This window comes from Melopsittacus undulatus, chromosome 2 (genome assembly GCF_012275295.1).
Source record: "Melopsittacus undulatus isolate bMelUnd1 chromosome 2, bMelUnd1.mat.Z, whole genome shotgun sequence".
In the NCBI taxonomy this organism is placed as follows: Eukaryota; Metazoa; Chordata; class Aves; order Psittaciformes; family Psittaculidae; genus Melopsittacus; species Melopsittacus undulatus.
Window position 1 is genome coordinate 3,457,595 of NC_047528.1, and position 21,523 is coordinate 3,479,117.

Below are 21,523 nucleotides of genomic sequence, written 5' to 3' on the forward strand. Positions count from 1 at the left end.
CAGGCCTTGGCTAGTGTGGCTATAGGGTCACAGCTCCCTCCCATGTCCCTCCCCAGCCATTGTCCTTGCCTGCTCCTCCCTTGCTCCTGTAGTAGAGTTTTCTCTAGCTCAAGTGGCAGAAACTTGTGCCTTAGGTCCTGTGTGCAGGGCCTAATCCTGACCATGGCGTATTGGGGTGGGAATATTGCATTGCCATAGAGGAAAAGGTGAAGCACAGACGTTGCTACAGATAAGGTGAACAGAAAGTCTGCTAGAGAGGACACTTGGGATCAGATCTCTGGCGTGTACTATCATATTCTTTTATTGCCTTTCCTATATACAAATAAAGGAAATGAATGAATTCAACATAGAGCCTCAGTGTCTTATTGCAATACTCATAGCTATGAGTTCGATAGGTCAAAGAGAATATGGGAGATGGGCATTCAACTTCACAATACATGGGACAACACTGCAGAGCAGATGGGAGCAGGCAGTGGTGGGATGGGGACCTGCAGCCTCTGAATGCAGATCACAGTCCTGTTAGTGGGGGTTTGTAGTTGAGCAGTGGAGTGTGTTTGTTGTATTTAAGTCCATTATACTTAAAGTGATGCTAAAAGGAAATAAATACGGACCCAAAGCTGAAGTTAAACAGAAAGCACAGTGTTTCCTGGTATTATTAATAGACCTTTATGAACCTCCTGTCCAAAGAGGTTGCTGAAAGCTTTCATGTTGCTGTCATTCCAACTCTGCTTTGTGATGGAGGACCACCTGGAGACATTTTCAGGGCCATGTGCTGAGTGTGCTTTTGCAGGAGACTGTCTTGATAAGACCCTAATCTAAACAATCTAAGCAGATAGTCAACCCAAAAGACCTGTTCTTCTGCTTAGGTTTTATGGGTGGTTTGTTGTCCTGAACTGGAGATCATAGATGCTAAGCTTCTGATGGGTAAGGAAGGCAGCGCTTCTTCACTCTGCATATACCAAAGTGTATCTCTGGAGGAGATATATAGTATGAAACTCACTTTAGTAGCTGGAAACACATGACTTGGGTTCTGGTATCAGGGAAACTACATAACTGCATCCTAAAGGCCCTTGTTCTACAGACAGGAAGCTGTAAGATACACTTGCCGACACTGGGAAGATGCTCTGAAAGCATTAAAGGTGCCGCATAATTCAACCTGATCAGGTCATTAATTCCCCCTTTCTCTTCCCACTCCGAACCCATGCTGGGAGTCACCAGTGAGAGATGTCTTTATATTACCAGTCTTTTATTTCCCTATTGCTTTCGCACTGCATATACAGTACTTAAAAATGAGATCACCTTCACGTCAGGCATGTACCATGTTTATTAACAGCAAAAAAGTATTATCTAGGCTTCACTCAAGACCAATTTACAGGATAAATAATTGTTTCAAATTACTTTTAATAAAAAAAACAAACAACAAAACCCCAAAGAATAAATTAATAACTTAAGTGATTAGCTGTCCACAGTGATTTGAAAACCGAATAACCATTCAAACAGTGACACCACAAGAAGACACGTACTGTACAGTTTGCCACAGGTTACTCTTGTCCTTCCTTCTACAAATGGAAAACAACAACAAAAAAGAAAGGAATTAAAAAGACTTCTCTTTAAGAACAGTCATAGGCTTGGAAACACACAAAACATCCCTGCGGATCGGGTGCCGATGCCATGGCTTCCCAGCCATGGATCCAACCCCTCCTCGCAGCAGGTTAAGGAACAAATGGAGAAAACTACCCTAATTTGGCTGGGTTCATTCCCACTCAACCCAAAGTCAATGGGGACACATTGACTTCACCAAGGGCTGGGTTGAGTGGGACATAGCTACACTAAAAGTTTGGTCCTAACCCTATGGGATTCATTGATGAGCTCCAATCGGAGCCCAGGTCCTATTCCATTTCCCTCTCTACAACATGCTTCAGCCACCACATCCAAACAAAACACGGTATTTCCAGGGCCAGTGTGGCAGCAGAAGGCTCAAACTGTGCAAATGGCTTTTCCCCTCACTCAGGAGAAAATCCTGCCAAATTATTTTCCACCTCAGGAATTAAGGTTGAGGGTTTTCAATGGGTTTTGCAGAGCAGGATGTGCAGTGCCATGTGTGATGCTGGGCATGACAGGAGGGTCGCACCGCATGCTGCCTGCCTGTTGCATGCAGACTCAAAGCAGCTCTTTGCATTATTAGATGTCAATTAATTACACCCCATGACACATGTGTGACGTGGGGAAGTAAGTGCTATAAACCTTCATTTTATAAGCTGGAAAAGTGGGATACAGAGTTCAAATGAGCCCCCTTGTCCTACCTGGTGTCACCCAAAGAGCAGTAAAAATGATGGGTTGGTGTCTCTCCCATATAGTCAACCCACTGGCCTACAAATGAGCACATTATAGGTTAGCAATGGGCTGCATCACTGGACTGGAAGTAAGTCCATTGAGAAGCTCTTTGGGCTCAGGAGATGGGGCCATGTGGCCCAGCTTCTGCTCCAGATGTTGCTTGGCTTGTGCCAGATGTTGCTTGGCTGGCCAAGGGTTGGTGGGGACAGAGTTGTTTGGTGACACCTTGCTATGTATCAGCTTTTCTGAGCAGCAGACACTGAAGTAGCAACCTGATGAACAGCAATACTTTAGGAGTTGTGAACAAGGAGATCAAATTGTGTCTACAAGGATGAGACACCAAGGACAAGCTGATGGAGGGATGAACGGCTCCAGGCCAAGCAGAAACCATGATGAGAAGGTGAACATCTCTACCTGCAAGAGCCTCATTCATAGTTGCAAGGTCATTGTGTACATGTGGGCAAGTTGGTGCTTTCTGGGCAGAGGCACACAGATTCACCAGAGGCCACAAACTGGCTTCTTGGCCCTTGTGATTTGATGCTGAGCTGGTCCCTCTGATTTTCTTGATGGCTTTTTGATGGCCATGCCTGTCCTCTGGCTGGCGTTGGGGTTAGGCTCTGCTCTTTGCCCTTTCCATTTCAAGTAGGGCTTCTCTATAGGCACAGCCCCACTGCAGCCATCTCATCCAGACAACATCCCTTCAGTGGACACACAGTGGGTGAGTGTTAGCTTTTACATGGAACAGCAACACCACCAGGTGAGAGAACATCAGCACAATGAAAGCATGACTTAAGAAAACCATCCTCTTACTCGCCTCTTAAGACAGGAAGATGAGTCAGGATCTGGGAGCTATTTAAACCTTTTCCTACCAAATTCCACTACCACATAAGACCTGGGCATGGCTCTACCCCTCCCAGGGAGCCATGCTCATTGGGTGGCTAAAGGAACCCAACACTTCCCACCATGCTCAATGCTCAGGGTGTAAAGGCTGGCATGGGGCTGCAGAGAGCTCTAGGTCAATGTCTATCCTAAGACATGTACAGGTTCAAGCTGTCTCCCAGTTGTCTGTGTCCTGGATGACTTGGTCTGTGCCAACCCTCTCCCACATGCCAAAGGTGAGGTCCAAGACTCAAATCTTGCTGGCAAACTCCTCTGCCCTCTCTCCTCCCAATCTCATGTTCCCCCATACATAACCCTTAACAGTGCTGGTGACCCTGGGTCCAAACCCATCCCAGTCAACCCAGCTCTTAGCTACCTTTTGGCTTTGGCCCTATCTGCTCATCTACTCATCTTTGCCCTGGCACAATTTGCACTCACTTATATTTTCTTTCTCCAACTTGAGACTAACCTATGCCTGGCATCAATTTGGAGCTGGAAATGTATTTCCCACCCAACACTTAAATGTCAGTTCAGAGCAAATCAGCTCCAGGGCAGCTCACACGTGTCACCAGACAGAGGAACCATAGAATGGTTTGGCTTGAAGGGATCTTAAGATCATCCAGTCCAACCCTCTGCAATGGGCAGGGACACCTCACACCAGACCATGTCACCCAAGACATGAGCAGCAGTTGCACACTCACAGCAAGGGATACACACTTTTGGAGCCTTCTGCCTTCAAAACCACCACCTTACTCATTTGGAAGCTTTGGGAGAGCTTTAAACCATGGCCCTGGTAGTTCATAAAACTCAATATTGAGGTCATGATGCTTGTTCCACAGACAACCTTTCTCCATGAGCCCACACACACATGCAACCACATCCCTTTTCTTAAATGGGACTCAAGAGCTGAAGAGCTGGCTCTGATGGGAAGGCTCAAGCCATTTTAATGCCAAATGAACCATCTGCAGTGTTCCCAGCTTCCTAAAATACCTATTTCTAACAAAGGAGTCAGTCATACTTGAGCATCCAAGTATAGAGTGGATGTGATAAACTCCATGCCTTCAGGACAAAGTTCTTGGCAGCCCATGTAATTAAACCAGCTGCTTTTCAATATGGTTTAAGACTAAATACTGAAGAAACATTAATCACCAGGGACTGCTGTAATCAGCTCGGCAACCATCAGGAATGACTATTTCCATTGCAGCCATTGATTACTTAATGGATTTCAGGAAAGGGTTGATATAGTCCTGTCTGTTTGACAGTGCGTAGAGTCTATGGACTTAGTTTGAAGGGGCCATTTGCTTGGTGCTTAGCGGGGGAAAAAATGAGGAATGTATCAGTTTCTGGGAAAACAGAGACCTCCTTGCAAAGCAGAGAGGGGCCAGCAAGCAGCAGTTGCAAAATAGCTACTTTTGGGCTGTTTTTGCCCTTGGTCTGCCAAATGCAAAGGGCCAGTTACTGGGGATGCTCATGAAAGCAATCATCAAAACAGAGAATTGAGCTATCCCATGCCAGTGCTTGTCAACTAAACAAATACAGACATCTGTGGGACATGGAGAAAAGGGACTAGTTTAGTCAGTACCACAAAGGGGTTTTCCAGTCTTAATGCTTTGGATTTGGGATTTGGAGTGGGCATTGGATGCACATAGTCCCAGCTCAGAAGCACAAGGCATGACTCAGTAAGAAACATCACAACCCATAGTGTTGCCTCTCAAGCCACTGCACCATCAAATTCCTGCTGCTGCTGCTTCCCCATCACCTTCTGACTTTCAAGGTACATTTGGGACTTGCTGAGCTCCCCATGTCCCAGGTGGATGAAAAAGACTCTATCTGAGCACTATCAAGGCTATCACTTGATTTCTCAAGGCTTTTGGTCCAGTCCAAGACTGTTTTAGCCTGGAACTAACTGCACTGTTTTACAGAGCAAGACCCAAAACAGCATAAGGAACCATTCCCAAAATTCCTGCTGCAATCCACCCCAGAGATCATGTAAGAGGAGGAGAACAGCACACTTTTGGCAGGGAAACACATCCAGCGTGCACCATAACCCTGCTCCCCCAACCTCATCTTCCCTTGTGTCCCTCTAACAGTTTAGGGGATGGGATAGGAAAACAACAGCTCCTTACTTGAGTCACATTTGCTGTTTGGTGGGGATGGGTGATCACACACTTCAGTGGGCTCTGGAGCAGGCCCAACGTTCAGTCTCCCCTGAGATGTGGTGATGAAAGGGGCTATAGAAATAAGAAGCACTGAAGTCTGCTCTTCATTTCATTATCTCACCATGCAAGCTTGCAAGCCCCCAATGAGAAGCAAGGGCCGTTGCAAGCTGTAACACACTCCCCAACCTTCAGAGAGCATCTGGTTGTGCTAAATCTTCCCCTTTGGGTCTTTTTTCCCCCTCTTTCCTTGATGGTTATTGTTTTTACCATAAGCATTAATATATTTGCTTCGTTATTCCTGTAAACGACCAACAGTTTGATGTCTTAAAAGGGTTGTCAGAGCTTTTCCATTATTATCCTTCCCTTTCATGGCATGCAAGAAACAAATACAAACTGGTGTTGGAAGTTCAACACTTACTTTACCAGCATGCAGCCCTTAAGGGACCAGTATCCTATCCCAGTGTGGGTCACATCTGGCCCTTTCCAAACCCAGACCAGGATTAAACAAATGTATTAACACTTAAGCTTTAGTAATCAATACAACTTGGTGGTTGGAACATAGAGCTGGTGGTTCTGGGAAGGTCCAGCTTGCAGAGAGAATAGCTCCAGCTCTTCAATAAATATTATTACCTAATCTTTCTAATGTCTCCTTCATTTGGCTCTTGATTTGTGGTTGGCCCGTTTGCTCATGTCATCGCTGGCTGTCTGGCAATCAGGCTGCTCCATGGCAATCATTAGTTCTTCCTGTTTTCATGAGATCATGAATTATTATCTCTGCAATAAACTGTCTCTTCCTTCTCTGCACTCTGTCCCCAGCAGCTGCCTCGGGAGTGATCCCAAAGCCTGGATGTGTCAAGGATGCTGGCAAGGGGCGACAGCAGATTCCCACCCGTAATTAGAGCCCAGGGTCAATAAGCCCTGTTTCTGTGTTGAAGAAACACTGATGAACATGGGGAGAAAGCATCTGGTCCATCCCTTTGTACCCAACACCAAGCCAACCATAATGCTACATGAAACCTAATACTGAAACACATTGCTCTGACTCTCCTGACCAGCCTCTTCACAAGCCTAAGGCCTCCCCATCAACCAACATCTCAATTACCCTGCTCCTTTCCTCTAGGATACACCCCACTGCAGCTCCTCATCCAAGACAACATTTGTGGTACAACATCCACCTTCTCCCAGTCCTCACAACAGCTTTCCACTCCCACCTTGTCACTCATCCTCACACCAGCTCAGATACACATGGTCTCCAGAGCCTCCCTGTATCCCTGTGCTTAACCACAGAGCTTCTAATGATGGCCACAGATGTAGGAATCTAATTCTATGGGCTTCGTTTGGTGCCACAAAGGGCAGATTTTGGTTCTTGGAGCCAGATTCATAGGTTTCACATAGGCAGTGAGTCAGGGCTTTAATTCTACCATCCAAAGCCAATCTCTCCAGCCTGTTGGCTTCGAGAGATGCTGGAGAGCATCAATAGCAGAAGACACCCCAACAAACTTGGCTGTTCCAAGCATGCATTCATGTGTGTGAGCATGTGCTGGCATATCTGTGTGTGTACAATGGAGCAAGTCCTGGGTTCCTAAGTCAGCTCAATGGGATGCTCTTCAAGCTCCTGAAGGTTATCAACCACAACCAAAACCATGGGGGCTGTTCCTCCAGGAGGAGAAGAGCCCTCAGAGGTTTTGAACGTATTATTTACAGGAGTTGGGACAACGCAAGTGACTTCAAAAGGAATGATCCTTGCTTAGTTTTGGGATTGGGAGGAGGCAGAGAGAAGGGCAACCGTAATGAGTGGGGAATCAGAGCTGGGGCATGAGAGATGCTGCAAACCTGCACGGCATGGAAGAAGACGGGGAGAGATGATGCAGTGTTAGCACGTACAAGGTGGCTTTAATAGCTGTAAGCAAAAGATGTGTAAGGTGAAACCTGGTATTGCTAAGTCGAAGTTCCTGGATAGTGCATCCAACAGCTAAAGCACAAACCTAGCCACCGAATGTAGTTGGTCTTTATCACTGGCAAACAGTATCTACCAAATCTGCCCCTGAAATTAAGTTTCTTTTTGCCTTAAAAAGAGAACCAAGAAACAATGGAGATCCCTTCCCCTCTGCATGTAAGTCTTAGGAATCCAGCCCAAGCGGAGCTGGGATTTGCCTGTTTCACTGCCCGTCCCAGGCTCTACTGCTTCGTGCTCTTGGTGGGCTCCGAGGACTGCCGCACATCAGTCCACTCCTGCATGGTGCTCTGCAGCGCCTGTGTCTTCTCCTTGTCCACTTGCACGTAGTCAACCTTCTCATCTGAGGCAACTGAAGAGGTGGAGGGCTGTGGAGAGGAGAAACATGGCATTGCTTGGTCACCCATTCCCTCTCGCTCCTTCCCATAACATCATCACGGATGCTACACATCCATCAACATCTCCCCTTCTTTCTATAGCTCATCATCCTCCCTTTAACCTCCCAAAGGACCTTGGATGGAAGATTTCAGTCTGCTCTGCATCTTGTTTGCATAAGGTGCAGTGGTAAGGTAGAAACAGCACATGGGCTCTACCTTCACATCAAATCTGGGGCATGAATGCTTGGTTGCAAATGTGATACCTAACTGCTGATATTGCAAATGCAGCTCTGCACCTTGCTCATTTTCTTGCAAAGAGCCCAAGAACTCTTACAGAGGTTCTGGAGGAGGAAAAGAAATGAATTCTGATGCTTCTGGGGATACTTTTGAATATACAATCTCCAGCTGAATTTCTGGTTCCATCAGCATCCCTGGAGCCCTGCACATCCATGTGGCTGGTAACGCTTCCAGCAAGGCTGCAGGCATGCAATACACTGAGTCTGACCAAGAATAAGCATAGCACCAGGTCATGTGGAGTCATAGAATGGTTTGGTTGGGAGGGAACTTAAAGCTCATCCAGCTCCAAATGCCCCTGTCATGGACATGAACACCTACCGCTAGACCCGGTTGCCCAAAACCCCTTAAATAACCACATTACTTTTAATCAGAAATATATAAAACCCCTCTTACCTTTCTGTGTGGCCCTGGCGAGCTTGGCTGGAAGTCCAGGGCCAGATAATCCACACTCCCCGAGCTCTTTTTAGGCGCTGGGCTGTTGGTGCCACTAGGAACAGGAGAAGCAGAAATGGGGTTTTGCTAATGCAGGGAAGAGACAGGAGAGACAATGAGGATTAAAATGGGAAGAAAGGAGAAAAAGAGGAATTAACACAAATATGGCAATAAAATGCCTTGGTGGTGTTCTTAAAAGAGGTTCTAGGCTGGTTATTTGTTCACCTGCTTCTTGGACCAGGATATGCAGAAATCCTAGGGGCCTACAGATATACTATATACTATATACTATATAACATATAATATATAATATATAATATATAATGTATAATGTATAATGTATAATGTATAATGTATAATGTATAATATATAATATATAATATATATTAGATACAATGCATAATACACATAATGCATATATATTATGTTATATGTTATTATATATTATATAATATATATTCTATATATTATAAAGTTATATATGATTATATATATATGTATAATATATAATAATATATATGTATTATGTATTGTATCTATTATGTATTGTATCTATTATGTATTATATATTATATAATTATATTTGATATACTGTATGCAATTACTTCATATATTATATATATGGTATAATCAATATTATAATAATTATTATAATATATAATATGCACAATATATATTACATGTATTACACATATTATATATAATACATATATATTTCAAGCTCATGCTCTTAACTTGATGTATGAGAGCAGTTCTGCTGCCTTTACGCTTATGTTGTTCATATACCTGACATCAGACATGGGCTTTAGCTTTCCACAGGAACCATAACTTACTGAGGCCAGACCAGCTCCCGGATCTTCACTAATCACAACCACACTGCACAGAGCACAGATTTCCTCTACCCCCTTAATTACATAGCCTCAAAAATATGCTTCAAGTCAGCAGCTTCATAAAGGGAGACAAATCCCCTCCCTGTAAGCAGTGCCACTCCCTGCTGCTGCTCCGATAGCCCCTGCCCTCCACACAAACATGATGTCAGCAGCTATTAGAGGCAAAAAACCCTGAAAAATCAACTTATATTAGGAAAATACACCCTCACAGCCCATAGATGGTTTTATCCCCTCTTAATTCCTAGCAAAGTCAGTGATATATGTTCCTGTTCTCATATACAGTTAAAACCCCAGTGGACATGTCATTTTAGCTATGAAAAACACTGTTTTGTGCATGCAGGGATGTACGCAAGGACAAACAGCACATGGTGCTATCTGAGCACTTCCATGTCATGAGCTAGGAATGTGTTTGTAGCTCTGGGGAATGTATATGTCCTGCCAGGACCATATATCTTAGCTGTCGGGCCCTTACCATCGCCACGTAGTTCTCCTCGCTGTCTCCCGAATCAGTGCTGGTGATGCTCTGGGAGGAGACAGGGCGACAGTATTGCAAAGAGCCTGCATTGAAGGACTGGCTGTAAGGACAAGGATTAATACATTAAGGATGGTCACATATGCTGCTGGTCCATTCCCAAGGAAGGATGGGAAAGGGTAGCACCTGAGTGTTCCAAACATTGCCATGCTCAGATACAGGGACTGGACATGAAGAGCTGGTGGCACTGAGCTTCTCCAACCTGACCTTTCCATGGGTCATAAATCACTGGGTCTGGTCTTGTAATGCTTTTCCTTTCTAAGACCTCTTAATAACACCTTGCTTGCTGTGCACCCATAACCCTCCTGCTATCAGCTCCATGAACCAGGCTCCATGAATTCTATTTGTCTCACAGGAAATATTTAATTGTGGAGCATGCAGGGCCAGCCTTGGTGAAGCTTCTCACCTCCTGCCCCACCACAGCTCCAGGATTTGTTTGCCATGCAGGGCCCTGGAATACAAAACCTCCGAGGCATTGTCTTGCTTTCAATTGGCCAAATCTGATTATACCGAAGAACATAATGCAATCAGCGTCTGGCATTAAAGCTTGTGTCTTAAAAAGCTATTTGTTGCCTTGCAGTAAAGGCAGGGTCATACGATTAGCTGATAAAGGAAAAATCCATTAGCTTCTCTAGGGTCGGATGTCTTGTCAGTCAAAGCCTGCTCTCTGTTTCCTGGTGCAGTGATTTCAGCACACAGCGCTCATGCCCTGCAGTCAGTCTCCACACAATCCAATTTATTAGCGGAGTCATAGCAGCCAAACCTTTCACTGGACAGCATCAGAGCACGAATTAGCAGCAAGAACTGGAACTGTGTGAATCCTGTTATTTTTGGCCGGTAGGCTTTGCTCTGAAGTGCTTTGGTTTCATTTTGCAGGCTTCCTTCAGGCTAAGCTTTGCTTTCAAGGCAACCAAAACACAGCTCGGTCAGACCCTGCAAGGCTCACCCTGTGTTTTGACATTATAGAGGGGGTTTTAGGGGGAAAGATGGATGGGAAATCATGCCCTGCACCTAAAGTATGGATGGGATGGAGTGGCACAGCTGGGCCCTGAGTCGCGGTGGAGCACAGGTCCTTTGTTAGAGCCACAGCTCTACAGGAGTTGTCAGATCCCAGAAATAGGAAATGTCTTCAGGAGATCTTAATTAGCTGCTTGGCCACATGCTGGGCTTTCATGTGGAATCCCGACCTAAACAAATGTATTCTCTTGCCACCAGCTGTGATGTGGGGAATGCGAATCTGGCTCTCACAACACTGGACTAAGCTCATGAGGGGCTCAAGACAGGGGCCACTCTGCTTCAACAACATCTGGACCAGCTCCTAAGTCTGGCCATGATGTGACCAAGGAAACCCCCAGATTGCCATAGTGTGGCAGGATATTTTAGGAATGAATCACTCCATAAGTGTCCCTCTTCCCAAATAGCTCCTGCTGGTCCCTAATGGGGGTAGTGTGTTGGGCAAGGGGAATTTTCATGCCAGTGCACATGTTTGTGTGATGGTGCAGCTCCTGTTGCTAACATTGACAAAGAACACAATGAGGGCTGAAGGGGTCATACAGCTTTTGGGGGAATTTGGGTCTGCATCCAATGCCTGGGCTCAGTTCAAGCTTGATTTAAGATAGCCCATGAGAAACGTGCCCTTCGTAAGAAGAGATTGTGGGTCAGAAGGAAGCAAAGGAGCAGTGGACATCCCCTTACACTCAGCCAGTGATGTCTAATCCATGGCAGAGGTGACAGTGTGTCTACATGTGGACAACAGCAAGATCAGAGATCTGCTGTTGGAACACAGCAAGAATTCATACCCCAACCATTACTCACGTTGGCCTGGACCAGGATTTTGTGACTGGTGATTTGAAGGGAAGCTCATCGATGACAGTGTTGTTCCTCAGGTCCAATGGTGATGGCTTTGCTGGGGAATAGAAAAGCCTTTATTCAGAGGCAGCACATTCCCACAGTTCAGCATCCATGACTTGCATGTCCCCAGCAATATACTGGTTGCTTCCATTCTCTCTGACCCACAGCCCCAGAGTGTATGGGTGGCCCCTAATGGGGAATGTACCTCCCAGGGAATAGAGATCTGCTAAAAATGCCCTAAATCCCGTTCATCAGGGAGCTGTGATAACCCATTAGATAGGGACAAGACCAGGCTCTGTAAGTGTTAAGCTGCCTCTGACCAGAGCATTTTCCCATAGGGAATGGGTTGGGAAAGGACATCTGCAGTGTAACACGAAAGCTCTAAAGCTCTTCTCATCACGGATGGTTCATTAGGTGGAATAGAGTTGCACTCCAGCCCCAGTCCTTGCCCAGCACGTTGATGGGATTAGGTGTTGACACATTAATGATGGGAGCCCTCCTTCTCAGCATCTTATTGGTGAGCTACCAGGCAATGGTTTGGGGTGGGATTTGGAGGATGTAGGCAAAGCCCAAAGGGAAGAACTAGAGCCAGCCAGTAGGAAACAGGAGGAGAAACCTGGGTCATCTGAATGCAATGCAGAGATTTTGGGGTGGAGTGCAGGGAGGGGTGCAGGCAAAGGGGATGAGATCCTGCTTGCAACATGCATCTTCTGTAAAGGCCAGGAGGGGTTCGGGACAGGCTGTTCAAGCACCATGAAAGCTGCATTTGCACAATAGTGCTCCTGAAACAGGAAGGGGATGGGGAAGATCTGAAGATCTGACTGTGCATGTGGGAACAAAGCACATAGAATCATAGAATGCCAGAATGATTTGGGTTGGAAAAGACCTTAAGATCATCCAGTTCCAACCCCTGCCATGGGCAGGGACAACTTCCACTAGATCCAGTTGCTCCAATCCCTGCTCAACCTGGCCTTGAACACTGACAGGGATGGAGCATTCACAGCTTCCCTGGGCAACCCATTCCAGTGCCTCAGCACCCTCACAGTAAAGAGCTTCTTCCTTATATCCAGTCTAAACTTCCCCTGTTTCAGTCTGAACCCATCACCCCTTGTCCTATCACTGCAGTCCCTAATGAAGAGTCCATCCCCAGCATCCCTGTAGCCCCCTTCAGACACTGGAAGCTGCTCTGAGGTCTCCACGCAGCTTCTCTTCTCCAGGCTCAACAGCCCCAATGTTCTCAGCCTGGCTCCATACAGGAGCTGCTCCAGCCCCTGCTCATCCTCATGGATTCCTCTGGACCTGCTCCATCAGCCCACCTAGGGCTGTACTTGAGTGTGCACAAGACAATGGGTGTAGTCTGAAGCATTACAAGAGTAGAAGGGTTCCTGGAAAGATTCACCCATAAACAACTGTTCTCACCTTTCCGATCGGGTTTGAGGTTGCGGTTGACTGGCGGGGGCTGGATCTCACTCAGCCGCCTGTGGCACTGCGCCATGGCTCCTTTATGCACGGGGAGGGTGGCCGAGGACAACCCCACCAGGTCAAAGTGATGTGGCCCAGGGCTCATGGGGATGTACAGACTTTGGGCATTGTCATTGGCTTTCTCGGTGTGGATCAGGGGTGAGGAACCGGGGTTCATGGGGACGTAGTTGTCCTCGGAGTCAGTGCTGTGGGAGCGGGCCACCACTGCCTTGGCTTGCTGGGGGACAAGAAGGAGGATGTGCTGTGAGCATCAGAGATTCCTCAACCCCATCCCACTATAAACCCTTTCATCTCAGCATCACTGAACACACAGCTGAGGTGGGACCAGCTCTAAAATCTCGGCACAGAGGGATGGGGTGGGCTGTCCCCTCCTTTGCCATCAGTTTGTACTACTTTCATTGTTATCAAGGCATTACAACATCCTGAGTTCAGGAAAGGTCTTAATCACACAGACCTGAGTCTCTTCTCATGATCAGAGTGAGCTGCAGAAGCACGCTCAACCTGGAAAGTCATTTTTCCCTGGGCTCTGGCCATGAATAAAATGCAATATGAAAGGCTGCTTTAATGTCATTTCCAGCTCAGGAAGTCTTAGAAAGTGCACAAAAGAGGCTTTTCTGGCAACATGTCAAATGTGTCAGCATCCCAGGCTTTCAGGAAGAAGCCAAACTCCTGGGTGCCTTTTTGGGATCAAAGCTCCAGGCAGATACACTCTGTGGAAGCACCCAAAGCAAATCTCTGCATGAGGTGCTGGGCTAGGTCATTGTTCCTCCATCTCTACCCTGCAAGCCACCATGGTTTTAGCTGAAACCAGTACTAAACCCCTTCTTGACTTAGACTGTGAGGTCCAACCTGGAACCAACTTGCTTCTTAATCTATAAGGTGTAAACTATGCCTATAGTGTGGCCAACACCAAAGCCAACTCACCAGGTAGGAGTTGTACCCATCATTCATGGACTCGACGGACTGCACAGCACTGCTGCCTCCATGCTGGGGGTATTCGTACGTCTCACAAGAAGAAGCTGCAACACAACCATAAATGCACAATGTGTTCCAGCTGATGCTAAACAAAATCCAGGTACTAGGAGGGCAGTGTCTGCTCCTGGTGATGGAGATGCTGATAGGAAGGCATGGGTTTTAGCCTGTCACAGACTCCCTGCTCTGCTCCTTCCCAGTTAGCATCACTCTGATGCATCGATGCACGTGCCACGTGGACCTAACCTGGTTCTGTCAATGTGCTGCAAAATCCCAAGCGTAAACATGTCAGATAAGGTAGATCATGGTGACAAAACTGGGTTAAGGAAGAGCTCTGTTACACCTTGCAAATATAAGGGCTAGCAGCCTACAGTAAGTGGAAGATGGGGTGAGGATGGCGTGCTGAGCTCTTAGACTGGACTGTCTATTGCTGAGCATGGGTCTGATCTCAGCCTTAATGTTGGGGATGGAAGAGGCATTTCAGAGAACTGTGTATATCATTTAGAGGATGTTTTCTCTCCAGCCACCTCTTCTAAATTTCTTGGCAACTATTTCACCCTAGGCACAAGGTTTGGAAAGGGCATGTTCATCCATAGCCCATCCATGGCCAATGGAAAGGGATTCTGGGTCTTGGATATGTGTGAAATTACATCCTCAGTGAGCAAAAAACAAGGCAGCTCCAGGCTGAAGTAGGTTCTGATAAATCTGGGTATGAACAGAAGTAAAAGCAAGCTAAAAAGAGCTGAAATCATCAAAATGTGGTGATGGGGCAAGAAGGTTTGGGGTTTTGGTTCAAAGTACAACACAACCAAGAGCCAGATGAGCATCTCCAGTGCCAAAACCGTGGGGATCCCTCTCCATGCCTGTTATATACAAAAAACAGGCCCAGATCCTGATCGGGGAGACCTTCTTTGTGTTCAGCCCTTTGGTTGATGCCAACAGCCACCCCATCCCTACCACAACACAGTGGTCTGAGGCTGATAGATAGAACCAAGCCACCCCAAGCTCCTCACCCCCCAATTCACCTCGGTGTAACCTGCTGTTCTCCACTGCTGGCAGTGTGTTTCTCCTGGGAATGGTGGCTGCCATGGGGACCAGCCCTAAGCTGTCACCAGGCTGGGGCTGCTGGGGGGGGCTGCCCCACCGTGGCTCCATCTGCCCGGGTTTTGGGGGTCGTGGAGGGGGTGCAGCAGGAGAGTCGCTGGCGGCCACGGCCAGAGCGTTGTGGTTCTTGTCCAGTGTAAATGTCCTGGGGATCTGGTAGACGGAATGCGGGGTGGTAGGGATGTCATAGGAGTCCGTGGAGAGCTCCCCAAACTCCTTGCATAGGGTGTTGTTGGGAGTCTTGAAGGTGTAGACCTCTTCGTTATCCGTTTCGGAGCTGGTGAGGCTCGACTTGGGGTGCGTGTAGGAGCCGAAGGAGCGCGGGAGGTCGTACGCACTGTCCCTGAACTCCGAGTTGTGCCGGCTGGGTTTAGGCAGGCTGTAAAAGCCATGGAGCTGCCCTCCAACCCCGTTCACACAGTGCCCATTGCCCTGTGAGAGCTTCTGGACTGCTGTGTCGCTCCGCATGAAGAAGGCAGATCTCGTGGCTTGGGAGAAGCTGGCGCTCCTGTAGAGGAAGGGGAGAAAGGGGCTGAGATGGGGGAGAGCAAGTCCTGGGGTGCATTGAGCTTTGCTCCCCCTGTTTAGAGTCATAGAATCAAAGAATGGTTTGGGTTGGAAAGGACCTTAAGATCATCCAGTTCCAACCCCCCTGCCATAGGCAGGGACACCTCACACTAAACCATGGCACCCAGGGCTCTGTCCAACCTGGCCTTGAACACTGCCAGGGATGGAGCATTACAGTTTCTTCAAGCACCCTGTGCCAGTGCCTCAGCACCCTCACAGGGAGGACTTCTTTATCTCCAACTGGAACTTCCCCTGTTTCAATTTGAACCCTTGTCCTATCACTACAGTCCCTGATGAAGAGTCTTGTTAGGACTTTTCCCTCTCCCATCCTCAACTCCTGCCACCATGAAGTGTCTCCCCATCCTGCAAGACTTGGAGAAACATGAGAATCACTATGAAAGTGCTAGGACACTAGGGGAAGACGCAGCAGAGCTGAGCATGGGTGATAATGATACCTGTGAGCTGGCTGAAGCAGCATGGAAGAAGATAATACAGGAGAGCCCACAGAAAGGACCACTCTGCCATGAAGAGCTGATGCACATGCACCAAAAGAGGGTGAGAGGTAGCCCTGGGCTGGGTCTTTTTGCTTGCAGTTATAACTATGGATGAGGTTGTCAGCAAGCTGCTCTAGAGGAAGGTGTCCCTGCCTGTGCCAGGGGATTGGAACTGGATGAGCTTTAAGGCTCATTCCAATCCAAGCCATTCTATGATCCTAGCTATGCACGGGTCAGTGTTTTGGGGGCCATTCACAGGCAGAAAGGGCTTAGCCAGCCCCATTTAAACATCTCCTCACAGAATTACTCTGCCCTGTACCACAACACTGGTATAAAGTGCAATGGTTACAGGGAGTGCTCCCAGTAGTTGCAAAGCCCCAGCCTTATGGGAAAAGCTGGGAGATGCTGGTTTACACTGCTCTGATGGGGCTGATGCTCTGCAGGGACACCAGGAACTCGGTTCCATGGAGCCAGCACGAGATGGCGCTCAGTAATAGGGCTTATTGAGTCAAAACCAAAGTGATGCTGTGGGATGACAAACAACCCCCTGCTGCCCTTGGAGCTCAGTCCGCCTGGGAGATGTCTGTGCTCTGGCAGGGCCCTTTTGGCTGAGGACTTGAAGCATCTCACGGGTTAATTACTCAGCATTGCCCACCAATTAGCTGCTATTACCCTCATTTTATGGATGAGTAAAGTAAGAGCTTGGGAGCTGAAAGCAGAGGGAGTCCCAGTGGTCCTGAAGCCCGGCCCTGTGCGCTGGGTATTGATCAGGGTGATTAGTTCTAGTCCAGCTGCAGAAGCTGCTGCCGGTCAGTTTGTGCCCATCAAAGCATCACGGCTTGCTCCATCCTCCAGGTCCCAGCCTGGGGTCTCCATGGGTGGCTTGCAGATACCCACACAGCTGGAGTGTCAGAGAGCCTGTTCTTGAACACTGCTCCATTAACCCCATCTGAAGTTAGTTTTGCTGAGCCTTTTTCTGTTGTTTTTGGGTAGGGAAAGGCAGCTGCAGCAGGAAAGCCCAGCGGAGGCTGCAACCCAGGCTCTGATCTCACCCCGCGCCAGCTGGGATTTGACTGCCTCTCATTCCCTGCCTCCTTCCCTCATTCCTCATCTCCTCATTGCTCCTGTGAGCCAAAACTCTCCACGTCAGGAAGATCTCCTCGCTATTTAAGGCAACTGTCTGGGTCTGGAGGAGGCGAGCTGTGGCTCACTGTGATACCACACTGTGCACCACGGGATGCCATGGAGCACAGCGCGCTCTGCAAGGGATGAATGGCAGAGTGGTGCAGTCTCTGCACATCCCTCTGGTTGTGGTTGTCCTGGTTAGAGAGGGAATTAGGCCCCTGTCTGTAGGATCACAGTGGTTGAAGGTGGAAAGGACCCCAGCAAACCCCAGCTCCTCATGATGGGCCACATAGAGCTGGTTGCAGGTATCCAGATCTGAGGTTCTTGCTGGTCCACTTCTCCAGCATGTTGAGGTCCCCCTGATGCTATCAGCATGAGCCCCTGGTATATCAGCTACCTGTCCCACCTTGATGTCATCAGCAGACTCACTGAGGGAGCACTCTGCCCCATCAAGCAGACTGTTAATGATCATCTTCAAGGAGTGCCATGGAGCTGCTGCGAGGGCTGGAGCAGCTCTGCTCTGGAGCCAGGCTGAGAGAGCTGGGCTGGGGCAGCCTGGACAAGAGAAGGCTCCTGAAGGGGAGAGCTGAGAGCAGCTCCAGTGCCTAAAGGGGCTGCAGGGAAGCTGGAGAGGGGCTTGGGACAAGGGCCTGGAGGGCCAGGCCAAGGGGAATGGCTTGAACCTGCCCAAGAGAGGGGAGACTGAGCTGAGCTCTGAGGCAGAAGCTGTTCCCTGGGAGGGTGCTGAGGCGCTGGCACAGGGTGCCCAGAGAAGCTGTGGCTGCCCCATCCCTGGCAGTGTTCAAGGCCAGTTGGACACAGGGGCTTGGAGCAGCTGCTCCAGTGGAAGGGGTCCCTGCCTGTGGCAGGGTTTGGAGCTGGATGAGCTTCAAGGTTCCTTCTAACACAAACCAGTCTGGGATTCTATGTTAAACGGGACTGGACCCAGTATTGACCCCTGGGGTACACTGCTGCTGACTCACCACATTCTGAGTCCAGCCACTTGTCCAGTTTTCAATACAACCCAGAAAGCCAGGAAAGTTGGGAACTTGGGATGTGGCCACTCTGACCTCCTCCTCCCAACCACAATGTGATAAGCCCATCACTCAGAGCTTTCTCCACCCGTGTTTTGCATCCCTGTGGATGGAGTTGTGTTGTACCATTCACCCCCAGCCCTCCCTCCTCCCTAAGGTTTGCTCCCAGACTCCAATACCTTGCGTTCTCCGACTTCCTGCTCATACACTGGTGGAGGAACAAGTAGTCCTGGGGGGCACTGGCGGACAGGGTGCTCTGGAGGTGGCTGGTGGGCGAGTCGAAGGTGAACAGGGTGGGTTGGCTGGAATGGGATGGTGCCGAGGACTTGCGCTCCCGCAGGAGGTGGTGGCTGGCACTGCTGAGCTCTGCTGGTGAGGACCGCGGTGCGTGGTTCATGGAGGCCAGGGTCCTCAGGGTGTCTGTATGGGGAGAGAAGGCACCTTGAGAGGATGCACACAGTGACCACATATCCCATGTTCCCAGGGTTATCCTTGCTTGAGTGCTCCAGCGTTTATGGAGGTTGGTGGGGTTTGGGTATGGCTTTGATTGATGCACTCAGCAGAAGGTTCTACTTGGAGCACTATAGGTACCTATGCAACTATAGGTATCATGGAGAGAAATGAATATCTTACCATATTTTAAAATATTAACATATTTTATCATGTTTTAGCACATGCTTAGTGCCCTGGGGGGATGTATGGGTGATGTCAGTCCAATCCACAGGGAGCCCAATGGGTTGTTACACTTAAAATCTGGTTACAAAGGAAGAGAAGAGCTTCCAAACCACAGCTACTGCATCTGTCCTTGCTCAGAGACCTTTAGCAAGAGGCTTTAGAGATGTGATCCCTGGCAGTGTTCAAGGCCAGGCTGGACATAGCATTGAGTGCCATGGTTTAGTGTGAGGTGTCCCTGCCCATGGCAGGGGGTTGGAACTGGATGATCTTGAGGTCCTTTCCAACCCAAACCATTCTATGATTCCATGATCCTCATCCCTTTGTGTCAGAACATCACTGCTATCTATACAGTTGGGTAAACATGAACATATATGAACATAATAACAGCAGAGATGAAAATGATTCCCATATTCCCCAGTCCTCTATTAATTTCGTGACCTCAAAAGAGCTCCTGCTCTTTTCTGCTTGTAGCATGGGTTGCAGACCCAAGGCGTGACTCCTACTGCCTGCTCTTCAAGGTGAAATACACCTTCAAATCTCAAGCTCATCTCAATGGAATAACAACCCAGCTACTCCAGCCTTCTGTAAGAGTGTGCTCCAAGAATTTGAATCCTGGATGGATTTTAGCTGCCAAGCTGTACATCCCCATTATAAAAACACCACAGAAACCACACAAATAGCAATATTTGGGAAAGCCGATCCATTTCTGGCTGCAGAAGACAATGCATGGTCACCTTGCCATGCATGCACTCCTTGCATGTGAAAACCCTCATTGTGATTCACTAAAGTTACCCTTTATAATAGCTGTGATTTACACTTACTTGGTGCTAATTAAAACCACAGAAAACCCCAAAACCTAACAAAAAAATCATTTTCCCCTGGTTACATCCATCCATTTTCTGTCCACCACTGATTTAGGGACTGCTTCCATGTTTCTCCCAACACAATTCCCATCTGCTCTTCAAATATGACTTCAGACACCCATAAAGGAACCTGCTCCGATGCTGGATTTTGGGGATTTTATAGATTTCCAACCTTTTTTTTTCCCATTCCTTCCCTTAAATCCCTCAAATTCTGGGTCTGACTGCAGGGAATGTGTTCTCTGGAATGGCTGTTACGGCTTGGACAAGGAACTGCTTCACAGGGTGATTTTTCACTGACTTCTGAATGGTGTCAGGATACAAAATCAATGCTGCTCCTTCACTGCCGGTACATTTTTTATCCTGGTGTCACTGCAAACTTCACCTGATGCAGAAAAAGTACATTAATAAAAGCCAAAGAGTGTGGCTTTACTCGGTTGTTTGGTCTGTGCTAAACACAGAAAGGATCAATATTTAACATTGACATTAATGGTGGGGGATGAGAGCTTAAAACTTCCATTCCTGTCTTCTTTGCATGGGCATTAAGTATCCCTTGGTGCTTTTCATGGGAGTAAATGGCCATTTCAGTGTCCTTGGACAAAACAGTGCCTTGACCCTCATTCTCATTAAACATTTATCCTGTAGTAGTGCAGATCCCCATTGGAAAGGAGTCTTGAGACCTCTGCAAATCCCAGATCTTAGTCCCAAATCAAGTGCTTTGAATTCCATCAGCATGGTAGAGCCTGTACCTCTATTCCTATCAAAATCAGGCCGGCTACACCCAAAGTGCTTCCCAGGAACAGCCCAATGGTCTTGCTGCCTCCTGAATCAAGGTTGGGAATTGCACATCACACTGGGCTTTGGCAAAGACTCTTCCAAGGATGGTGTGAGGATGGCAGGGTAATGTTGTGTCCCCATCCCAGCATTAAGGTTACCCCTGGGTACAGCTATGAACTGTGCTGGGTTGGGGTCCCTCTACCTTGAGCAGTCTTCCAGCACTATCCCTGCAGGCTCCACACTTGCCATTACATGGAAAATCTGTGACAAGCCAAAATACACCCAGGAGTTAGAAATGACACTGATTTATTTGTGCCAACACAGCCTAAAGGGAGAGATAGTGCTGCATGCAGGAGACAGTGCCCACCATCACCCCAGAGCCCAGCAAATGCAAATCACAACACTTTGAGGTGCTCAGGGAATCCTGCACTGCCAGGAGAGCTGAATCTTCTCCCCAAAATCAGTCTGATGTGGGGAAACCAATGGGAAAGTCCCACTCATTGAGAGGAGGATGAATTACTCCATGGTTACTCTGACCACGTGAAAGAAAACAGGAGATGAAGGGGAGCAGGCAGCACTGCCCAGTAAAAGCACATCACTTCCCTGGGGGAAGCCACTCTATTGGCATCCACATTGATTTTCAGACTGAATTCCCAGCTCGCTTCCCACAAGGACCCGGCCACTGAGAGCATTAGCGGAGCCCATTCAGGGCTCGTGTACTCCATTAG

The 21,523-nt window shown here is 48.0% G+C and overlaps 1 protein-coding gene across 2 annotated transcripts in view; it reads right to left on the reverse strand.

Annotated features, from left to right (window-relative positions):
• Nucleotides 1–1,300: 1,300 nt before the first annotated feature.
• Nucleotides 1,301–21,523, reverse strand: part of GAB2 (GRB2 associated binding protein 2) — a 95,851-nt gene continuing 75,628 nt past the window's right edge. The window contains exons 3-10 of one of the 2 annotated variants that reach the window (XM_034072613.1): nt 18,663–18,903; nt 15,185–15,771; nt 14,112–14,206; nt 13,125–13,404; nt 11,670–11,760; nt 9,795–9,897; nt 8,394–8,519; nt 1,301–7,694 (exon numbers count right to left, since the gene is read on the reverse strand). In XM_034072613.1, the coding sequence (XP_033928504.1) occupies nt 7,551–7,694; nt 8,394–8,519; nt 9,795–9,897; nt 11,670–11,760; nt 13,125–13,404; nt 14,112–14,206; nt 15,185–15,771; nt 18,663–18,903 (1,667 nt within the window). In that variant the 3' untranslated portion in view covers nt 1,301–7,550. The remainder of the gene's footprint in view (nt 7,695–8,393; nt 8,520–9,794; nt 9,898–11,669; nt 11,761–13,124; nt 13,405–14,111; nt 14,207–15,184; nt 15,772–18,662; nt 18,904–21,523) is intronic. The other variant, XR_004550530.1, reaches the window with a different exon arrangement.